An 11,319-nucleotide genomic window follows, 5' to 3' on the forward strand; every position below is an offset into this window, starting at 1 on the left:
ATTTTATATTTTTGTGTGATTGTATATTTTAAGCACCATTGCACCAAGACAAATTCCTTGTATGTGTAAAAACCTACCTGGCAATAAATCTGATTCTGATTCTGATTCTGATTTCATTCCACAACCAAAGACAGCCCAGTGCATGATTTACTTGAGCTGCTAAAAACCTGCAGAGCCTTTTTAAAATTAGATTATACATTTATGAGTCAGGTCTTCATCATAGCAACAAAGAAAGATTGGACTCGCATTGTTGGTTTTGGATTTACTAATAACAAAAATATAGAACACCAATTGCATCCTGTTGAAAACAACAACATGCATACAAAACGGATTCTGAGAGTTTGTGGTCTATTATATCTCTTCCTTTCCCCTACTGTCAGTCAACAAACAACATTGTGCCGTTCTCCGTTTTGTCGCCCTATCTAATCACCACTAAACCTTGTGTTAACTGAACTGTTAGTAGCCAACAATGCTATTTGCGCCTTAATTGAGTTTCATTTGTAAAGCACCAAATCATAACAGAAGTTACCCCAGGACACTTTTCATTAAGAGCAGAAGTCTAGACTTCTGATTTCACATGGGACTCAAGCTTCAGTCTCCCAAGTATGGACACAAAGCCCTGTTCTCCCTGTGGGAAGTCTTGTGCTAAACTAGAGGGGCCAGGGATAAATGGCTGCTGTATGACTATTCAACCTGATGCAAATAGACACTTTGGACAAAAACATCTGTTACATGTAAATTAAGATGAAATATTGTAATTCATGCATGCAGAGATTTATATAGGACACAATTTACGCTAAACTCCAATCCAGACATAAAGAGAACCACTGGTTTTAGAGACACAGTCAGCTGAGTACAAACCTGTACTGTTTCCTGGTGTCGTATCTCCCTGCGTTTGTCTCTCGAATTTTAGTGGCCAGCACTCGTACAATGTTCACAAATAAGACAAAGTTGAGCTGAAAAAGAAGAACAAAGATGGAAGACTCTTAATTTAAGCGGTACATGGAAGTGATCTTAGGTCCTGTTACTATAACTGACATTTGAAAAATAATACATAATTTAAATTGTTAATGACTGGCTTTTAAACCATAGATTTATAAGAGACCATCTATGTCTTCAAGAGTGGATCCAAACATGTATTCATTAGCATTCCCAAATGAATTGACCTGATATCTGATTAAATTAGGGTAACATCTGGTTTGGAGATTTTCCTCACCATCACCTCATTGTTGCTGGCATCAAACTACAGTATCTAGCAGAGTGAAGTGTCTATTACCTGGTAACACAAAAATGTCTCAATGTTTCCAATCATCAGCCAGTTTTAGTGTTTTAATATCCTCTTCCATACAGATTGTAAACCATAAAAGCACAGTTGATTTCAGAATCAGAAATACTTTAATAATCCCCGTGGGGAAATTACTTAACTTTAAGCTTTTTATTGCAATAAAATAACTATGCTTCTGTATATAACTGTATCTGTACATTTGTCTCAACACTTTCAACTCTTTTATCACAAGGTCGGATTAAATGAGTTCATTTTGTGGACAAGAATAAATCACTAGAGGCATATATACATGCCCTGAAGTGACCTATTGTGTGTTTTGCGTCAATTCATTTTGATTTCAACAGCTAAAGGGGAAAAAAAGCTATTTTTTTGCCAAGTGCTGGGATTTCTTTTCATAGACTTTAATGAGGCTGTGGCAAAATAATTTGAAAGATGCAAATTGAGGCTTACGTTTTCCACAGTGACAGACTTGGACCCCTGAATCTGCATCATCCTTTCAAATAAGGTCCCACTTGGATGAGAGTATAGTAACAAACACACCTCCATACACACACACATGCATACAACATGCCAAGTACAGTAGTACTGTATGTGTAAATATAATCCAGGCATGAAAAGGAGATTTCATTTTAAGTGTTATACCTAAATCCTCCTCTGCATGCATCCACACAAGCGAAATTAATTTCTGTTCATTCTTTATCTCCTCGTCATTGTTCCTTCATTGTTAACATACAAAAATAAGAATTGACTATAGTGAGAATGCTTAACAGTAACAAGGAGGAAAGGCTTTACTTGTAATTGGTACTCATATTAATGAGGAAGTGCGGGTCTGACCCTTAAAACCCAGATAATGTGTCACTTTGTGTGATGAGAGGAAAAAGTAGCATTTAGGCTGTGAACCCAGATACTGTACAGCCCAAAATTATTACTTTTCAAAAACTACTGCTCATCAAAGACTGTGGTGATCATTATTCGTGCAGAATTATTGCGTCTTTATAAATAAATACAAACCATGCACTTGACACATAGAAATTATGAGATGCCTCTTTTAATATCTATAAATATAACACTAAGAGACAGGTGTTTGGCATATAATTTACAGCGATATTAATCCTTTTTAAATTGCATGTCTGAGTGCAAGTTTCTTTTGAGCGTTGGTAAACTGAACTCGAGCACTGAACAGCTTATCTTGAAGACCTTGTCATACAAATCGTACTGCAAAGTATTAGCAGTTTACTTATCTTGAGGTACCACAGCTACACTTTGATGCACAGTCAAACTTTATATCAAATAAACAACTTATTTAAAGTATATAAAGACTTAACATGAAATAAAATATTCAATATGTAACTATTAACTGTCAGGAAACGATACACAATAATGGGCTAGTAATGTCATATATTCAAAATAGTTAGCTAGCTGTGTCTACATGGTGTAAAATCATGTATTTTACGTTTCTAACCGTTGTAACTTGAGTTAGGAGTAAAAAGTTTTGAATTGAATCTACAATATAATAGCATGTGGTCTCATTTTGACACTTTCTGTATTTTCAGCGAGCAAGTGAAGCGGTCTCTGATTAAAATCTGCAGGAGATTTTCTCCAGTTGCAGTTTGGTAGCAGCTTAACTTGACTCAAATCAAAACATGTCTTTCAACAAAAGAGTAATTTGTATGTAGTTTGATCATTAATTCAGAGCTTTTGCAAAAGTGGTGCTCACAGCAAGACACTGCATGACCAAACACTTTCTATCATCCCTTTTCCTTAATTTGTGTTTTTGTACGGCCGGCTCCACTGCTAAAAGAATCCCCAGCCCACAGAGGAGCTGTGCACAGTATGGAAGGTAAAGGACAGAGACTGTTGCTCGTGATTTGCATGGGCAACAAATACTGCTGCTTCATGCCATAAAGCTCATTTGAATTTGAATTAGAGGAAGACAGGCAGAGTGATGAGAGGAGGAGCATGTTCTACATGTTAATCACTGCACACTTGACAACATAAAAGAACTTTTTTGCTTTTTGCTTTCTGCTTTTACTGTATGCAGGGAACTTTGATATACAACCTCTGTTTTTCTTGGTTAAATACCTGAATGTGTATGTAGTGTCCGCACAGTATGTGTAGTAGAAGGAAAATAGTCTTCTCTTTTTAAGTACCATGTCTACATAACTATCTCAGAAACAAACAAGCAAAGTCTTTTAATGATTCATCTTTTCTGCTCTTCTCAGTTTTCTTTGTAAATATATCTCAGCACTTCTTATCTGCGCTTCTCCTTCCTTTTTATAATAACATGGAGATCATTAAAAACATGCACATTTAACCAACTCTGAGGTTACGTTCTATCTTAGGGTTAATTGTGCTCATATTTTTTTTCTTGAGTTGGCTATGCCCTGGTCATGGTGTAGCTGTTGTTTATTCAGTAATTGGTTCTAACAAACAGTATTTTATTTTTTGTCAACTGGCTATTATGCCCATTCTTGTGCATCAGTTTTGAAAAACACAGAATATCTAAGCATCTACAGTTGCCATGCACAGTTAAGTGATAAAATGGTAAATGCACTGCACAATTATGTAGCGCCTTTCTAGTTTTCCAACCATTCAAAGTGCTTTGCACTACATACATCAATCACATCAATACAATGACGACAAAGGCTGACATGCAAGCTGCCAACTTCTAATCAGAAACGGAAACAAATTCATTCACACACATTCGTACACTGATGGCACAGCATCAGCGACTCCTGAGCCACAGCAGCCCATTATATGCAACAGGAATAAAGACAGGTGTCATCATCAATGTTTAAATTGTTCCAATTAACTCCAGGTTTTACATGATCATCCATTATGGATGTGCTGTTGCAGAGGTCAGCAACCTTTACTTTCAAAAGAGACATTTTTGGCCCAAAGTAAAATCTGCCTAGAACTGCAAAATATATTTGCAGCATGGAAGGTGAAAGCAAACAAAACCATTCATGCATTATTACATTCTCTATTCACCTCTGAGACTTTTCCTTTTTAGGATTTGGATTTATAGCTAGCCTAGGGAGACGCAAAACTAGTAGGTACCATTTTGAAGTTTGGCAAAATATAGAGGAAAAGGCATACAACAATGGTAAATGAAACTGAAAATATTTTAAAAATAAGCTGTTATTCATTTCCAAATATTATTTTGTCAAAGCTATAGGGAACCACTGGATAGGTGCTAAAGAGTTGCAGGTTGCCTATCCCTGCTATATCAGGTGATAAGGTTGGTTGTTTGTGTCTAAGCATAAAATAGGACACCAAGAGAAAAACAAATATCTTGAGCAGCAGTTGCTGTGACACACAGCTCATGGAGGCCAATAAGGTAAAACCATTAGTGCCTGATAGCCCTAATTTGAGTCAAAAAACAAACTCCTCAGAGTTATATAATCGCAAAACACACAGATACAAAACATATTTTTAAATTCAGTGTGACACTTTCTGATGACACTATTATCTATAATCATGTTTTTAAGTTTTTCTAATATTAAAGTAATCCAGTGATACTTGTCTGTACATCCTTGGGTTAGATAACAGCTAATTTGGTATACAAGAAAAGCAAGAAATATGGGCTGGAAAACATTGGGTTTAAGTTGTGGACCACAAAATTAACTCACTGAATCCATGGCAACATCACACTTACTTCTCTTCCAGGAGTGTAAAAATCCATTATATTAGGTTTTTTGAGTCGCCTAGTCAATATTTTTTACATTACTAAAATGGGGGAGTGGGTGACAGTGTCAGCCTTTGAAATTCCCTGATCTATACGGCTTGCATCAATGACACTTGCAGCTCACTTAGGCTCTGCAAGTGCACAGCAATACTGTGGCTGAGGAGAGACACTGATGGAAGACTGCAGCTGCTGCTGTAGTGCTCTGCTTTCACTGCGTGGGAGGTGGTAAAGTAAATGTACTCAATCGCCCGGGTTAGGCTAAGAATCTCTATATAATAATATCGGTGCCTGAGTTTGGGTGTCAAAACCTAAAAATATACTTTTTCAATATCTTATTTTGTAGAATATAAACATGCTGAAGTGCTCAGTGCATCAGTGTGAAATAAAGAGCTTAAAAATTAATATAAATTAGAACAGTACATCAAATCTTTTACTAAAAATAGCAATACTACATTGCAAAAACATATGAGTAGAGATACATACATACATGACTTACTTAAGTAAAAGTATCAAAATAAAAGTGGTCATTATGTAGAAAGGGCCCTATTAGAATCACATATACCAGTATTATATCATTGTATTATTATTATGGATGCATTAATGCAGTAAAGGTAGGGCTAATTCTGATTACTTAATATACTGATATGTAACATAATAAGTAATAATAATATATCATCATTTATTAGTCAATTTATGTATCAACAATTTAAATCTGCAAAGTAAATTAATATATATTGTGGATTGTGGAATAGAAGTATAAAGTAGAAAAACAATGGAAATGCTCAAGTGCAGGACAACTACCTCAAGTACCTCAGTAAATGTACTTACAATCCACCACTGCTCAAAAAGTACTAATGTTTGATACCAAGCTGCACTAAAGGGAAATATAAAACATAATCAAGCTTCACCAGTAATAATTAATCATGCATATATGGTGATAAAGACCAAAGGTTCAGAGCAGTGAGGGATAGAAACAAAGAATGGAGGCGGACACCAGATCTGTACCAAAACTGCAGGATGAGCACAGCATTATGCCAGTGTGTGAAAAAAGAACCTTAAGACTCTTCAGGTCAGGAGTTAATGAGTCAAAGACAAATGACAGGAAGCTGTTAATTATACAACAATTGTGGAACAATCCGATGGAGACTAATGCAACTGCAGGATATTTAAGCTGAAAGGAGAGAAAAAATGACTCAGCTATTTAACTAATAACACTGCAAATTAAACATTATTATCACAGCAGGCATGTTCAGCCCTCTTTCGTTAGGCTTTCTCGTGCTACAACAACATTTTGAGTGAAGTTTATACAAAGTATAAAACAAGGTTAGAAAACAGGATTAATATATCTGGATTTAAACTCTAACCCAATGTGAATTGACTAGCCCTGTTAAAAAGAGTTAATTCTTACTTCACAGTAAGAGTTGCAGATTTCTCAGCAGCTTCTCAAGTTACATTCAAATCCCTTATTTCACACTCAATCTTACCCCAATGGCTGTCAGGATGGGAACCTGGTAGATCCACTTAATGTTACCAGCACTTAGCTCCCAACACCTGCAGTTGACACAAATACAGAGGAGTGGATGAAGCATTACGCAGCAGAGCAAAGAAGAAGGTGGTCCGTGCTATTCGAAAGACATACTGTAAGGGCCAGAGAAATATGAGAGTATTAAATTAGCACCAAATAAACAAATAAGCTCAGTGTTTGTCACAAACATTTGTAAAAAGTATCAGAGAAAAGATCTCACATACAGAGGGCGAAAGGGAAAAAACAGATGCAAACAGGCCGAAATATAGAAGTTACAGATGGATGACAGCAGGAGCGGTGACTTCGTATACATACTGCATAAAAAGTCAAAAGCTAAATGACAAATAATAACAATAATACTGTATGTTTTAAAGCTCAAAGTCCATTATTAGTTTTCTGATGTTTTCTTTTTTCCAATTTTTAAGTTAAGTTACCGTTTTCATTTTGATAATTTTCCATTTTTTTATTAGAAATGTTTCATCTTCTTTGATTTTTAATTTATTTGTTTCCATTTTTTTATTTTTTATTTCACTTTTTGTTTCCAAGTGCCATTTCGTGACCTGGCTTCCTAGTCGTTTTTATTGGCCTGTTTCACCTTGAGGTAGACATAGTAAAACTGTCTACCTTTCTTGTTTTGTGCTTACTTTTATACTTTTCTGTGCTTTAAATTACTTACGCACCTCAGGTGCATTTTATGCCATGTACAGCTTAGTTAAAAGTGAAACTAACACTTGCGGGACTACTTTATGTATGTCATACTGAAAAGTAAGAAGGAGTTTGACATGGCATTATAAAGCTTCAAAGGAAACCTTGCACACACAAATATAAAACTTTCCATATTGCGGAAGTTTCAGGGGATTATGCAAACATGATTATGCAGCTCTATAGCAAACATTGAGCTGAGTGAGTACTTTGTATGTTGTGCATACATGGTATTTAAAAACACATCCCCCAATGTACTGTAATGGCATGAAGGTATAGACAGAGACTTGGAGATTCACTGATTGGAATGTCGAATGTGACATATCATATGTGGTATCACCTAGTATCTAACAGAAGCACTGAACAAAATGTGTGATCTACTCATTCACGACAACCTCAACAAGTGCCACAGAGTTAATTCAACTCCTCTCCAGCACAGTGTCAGCAACAAAAGTGCAATTGAACAGAAGTGTCATCATGATACTCTTTCATAACTGTGCTGTCTTTTTCAGGTCACTGAGAGTAAATTGACCTCTGCTGTTCTGCCAAGAGAACAACAGCGCACTATTTCTGTTATGCAGGGCTCTCACCGTTGCAGAGTAAATTCCCCTAATCTCTGCAGTGGTTTGTTTGTGTTCAAACAAAGCTGCAGATACGAGGACCTGCTCCTGAGCATCAAGTAAATAATAGGGCTCGAAAAAAGCTGTCATACGGCTTGCGACAGGGCTCAAATGGAAACTAATACAGTGAATAAAGGCAGTGACAAAACAGAGAAAATAAACAAATGTAGGAAGTTCTAAAAATTAAAGACTAATACAGTTAAAAAAAACAACAACGTGGAACATAATATGGTATCATTTTTAAGCATGCTGGCACAAGGATTGCTCTTACTCAGTTGGAAAGAGAAAACTGCATCAACACATCGAATTCTTAATGAAGGATGTCATGAAACACTTGGAACTAGGGAAAATATAATTTTACAAAACGTGGCAATCTTTTTATAGACCACTTCAATTATCATCACAATTTCTGTCAAGAGTTTACATGGTCCCTTAGAACTAGCAAGTTAATAAAGAAGAGAAATTTATTAAGGAACATAGCGTCACCTTTCCTATTTATTTATTTATTTTCCTCCAGCCATTATGAAGGGATACATCGGTCATAATCAGTACTAACTAATCTGAAATATTACTATTTAGAAATGTTGTTACACACAATTATAAAGGCTGTAAAGATGAATGAATATATATATAAATATATCATATATATTATATAATATATTAAAAATGCTTTGGACAGAGTTTATGTAACAGATAATGTCCAACAAGGTGTTCATTATCAGGAAGTAATGGACAACCTGGAGGCCAGAACAACCAACGTGCAGCGGACAAACCAAAGACCGGCTCTAGATTTAGATTTAGAGGTTTCGTGGCCACTGCAGTTTCTCCACAATTGGGAGGGGAGGGTGAGGCGACTAAATTCTACATACTAGACTATTAATGTCTTCTCTGCATTTATTTATGTATTTTTTTTTGTTTTATGATGGCTTTATTAGTTTGCTGTGTTGAAAGTTGCCCTAATATTTCTTATTGCAATGGAAACAAAGTGAACTCACCTCAACTTCACTCAGTGTGCTAAACCGAGCTTAATGGGATTTACACAAACTACTTCCTTTCTGTGAAAGTCACTTAAAAGATCCATCACCAGGGTCTTACCACTTAGCATAAGTCACATAATGGAAACTAGAATATCAGCTGCTAATGTTCACACAGAGGAAAACTATAATTTAAAATAATAACTGGATGTAGCCAGAGGGACTGACCCTGAGGGACTGGGGGGGTGGACAGTCTGTTAACTGCAGTGCATTGACAGGTACATTCTAGTAAATCTGTACAAAATGTGAAGAATAGGCAGATATTTTGGGACAGAAAAACAGACAAAACAGTTCTCAAGACAAGACAGTAGATTAAATTGCATGATGTAATGTCAATTCAGCTGCCCATTTGCAGATGTTGTTCCAGTAGTGTGTGCAGAGAATCATTGCAGGTTTTTTTCAGTCTTTGAACACCAGTGAAGCAAATATTGAAGTTATCAGCAGTTACAGAGAGGCAGAGGAAGGTCATGTTTGGAAGGAAATACCATTATATCAAAATTTATGAAAATCAGCACTCAACTTAGAGGTCAGAAGCTCTGATGATTTTTTTTTGCAAATGGATGATGGAGGTGGACCATTGAAACAGTAGACATTAAACTATAGTAGATTACTGGTGTCCTGTGGAAAATATTGACTCCACCAATAATTTTACCTTTTGTATTTCTGAAATACACTTTATGGTCCAAATATGTACATTCTTTTGTGTACGTTTTGGCTGTTTTTTTAAGGTTTGCTTTTGTCCCTTAGTTCAAATTAAAGGAAATAATGCTACAGCACAATATTTTAGACAATAAAGTCTGTTCACAGGGAACATCCTTTCCTGTTTCAGCATAGCAAACTCCTGTAGACAAAGTGAGTTCCATAAAGAAATGGTTTTCTTGTCTGCACAGAGCCCTGATCTCAACCCCATCCAACACCTCTGAAAGCCGACTGCTGGCCAGGCCTTTTTGAGAAGGAACTCATGGAAAATCCCATGTGGAAAGCCTTCCCAGGACAGTGGCGGATGTTACAGCAGCATATTAAGGTCTGTGGTTTTAGAATGAGGTGTTTAATAATCGCGTTTGATGTCCACATACTTTTTTAGATGTCTAGATACTGTGTACCTGACATGACAAAACAGAATTATTCTGTAAAATAAATCATGCATATTTAATTGGATTTCACAGACGATTAAAATGTCAACACAATTACGCACTACTTAGAGCGAGAAATTCTGTTTTTGTCTCTTTTCATGTTTCTATTCATGTTTACTCTTTAAACTTGTTGACCTTTTTTAAAAAATCTCTGCATCCTCTGACTTTTTTAGTGTGAAAGAGGACCAGCATTTAGACACAGCGTGACTCGTTCTCACCTTGCATCTGCTAGCGTTGCCCTGACGATCGCCCACACTGCCACAAAAACAGCCGGAACACCTGAAATTACACAAAACAAACAATTAGCTGCACTGTCCCGGTGACGTCATATATTTTGTTTACCATATTTGTTGTCTGTCACGTTTCACATTAAATATCTGCTACATGACATGAAGGAAGCAGAGGCGAGATCTACTGTGATTAGACATCCGAGGTTACAAGATTCACTTTCATCACACGCAGAATACTGCATGATTCTCACTTAAACATCCTCTCGATCAATTTCAATTTACAAACACACTCAGACCCCCAACCTATTGCTTTCTATGTAATCCCACACACTGGTGGCATATTGACAGGCATCATAAGTCCAGAAAAGCAGGGATTTCATATATTTCAGGCTGGCAGCAGCAGTGCCACAGCAGAAATGCTCTGTGTGGACACCACGGGCATGTGAACCGCAGCAGTCATAAAGTCAAAGAAAGTAATGGTGCACTTGCAAGGTCGCTATTGATTCCGCTTTCATTCCATTGATTTGTACATTCATAAATCTTTCTGTCTTAATGTATCAGTGTAAGAATTTACTAAACATATTCCCATGGTTGGCTTCACTGCCTACTCGTTCTATCAGTTCTGAACGTGTTAACATTACACTTAGATTTGCTTTTCTCAGATCTATGCACTTTAGAAAAGCCAAATTATGTGGAAGTCATTGAGCAATTTTTGGAATAAGCATTCAAAGGATTCAAGGGAATATTAATTAAACTGGTCAGAGATAGTTGTATACATGAGAGCACATATCGCATTTCACAGTTTAAGTGGAAGTGATTGCATAAGATTGTGATTGTGGTTGTGCAACACCGTCTTCTCTCAGACGAAATGTCCCCTTTCTCTACTGTCCCACCTCATCTAATTACGCCAGCTCATCATGATTAATCAATGGAACATTATGTGGATAATGAGTGTTCCTCCATCTTTCAATGTATATTTGATCATATTTACACATTATAAATTAATTTTGTATCTTATCTGAGGATGAAAAAGCATTGTGGAAGTGTGATGTAACCATAATTGTAACCATAATTTTATGATTATTATTGAGCACAGCGCTGA

The 11,319-nt window shown here is 36.3% G+C and overlaps 1 protein-coding gene across 1 annotated transcript in view; it reads right to left on the reverse strand.

Annotated features, from left to right (window-relative positions):
* Positions 1-11,319, reverse strand: part of pth2ra (parathyroid hormone 2 receptor a) — a 66,061-nt gene that overhangs the window by 15,797 nt on the left and 38,945 nt on the right. The window contains exons 9-11 of the mRNA XM_035676839.1: positions 10,206-10,266; positions 6,458-6,524; positions 862-956 (exon numbers count right to left, since the gene is read on the reverse strand). Coding sequence (XP_035532732.1) covers positions 862-956; positions 6,458-6,524; positions 10,206-10,266 — 223 coding nt within the window. The remainder of the gene's footprint in view (positions 1-861; positions 957-6,457; positions 6,525-10,205; positions 10,267-11,319) is intronic.

Source organism: Morone saxatilis, unplaced genomic scaffold (assembly GCF_004916995.1).
Source record: "Morone saxatilis isolate NCDOM2014 unplaced genomic scaffold, NCSU_SB_2.0 Contig5, whole genome shotgun sequence".
NCBI classification, from domain to species: domain Eukaryota; kingdom Metazoa; phylum Chordata; class Actinopteri; family Moronidae; genus Morone; species Morone saxatilis.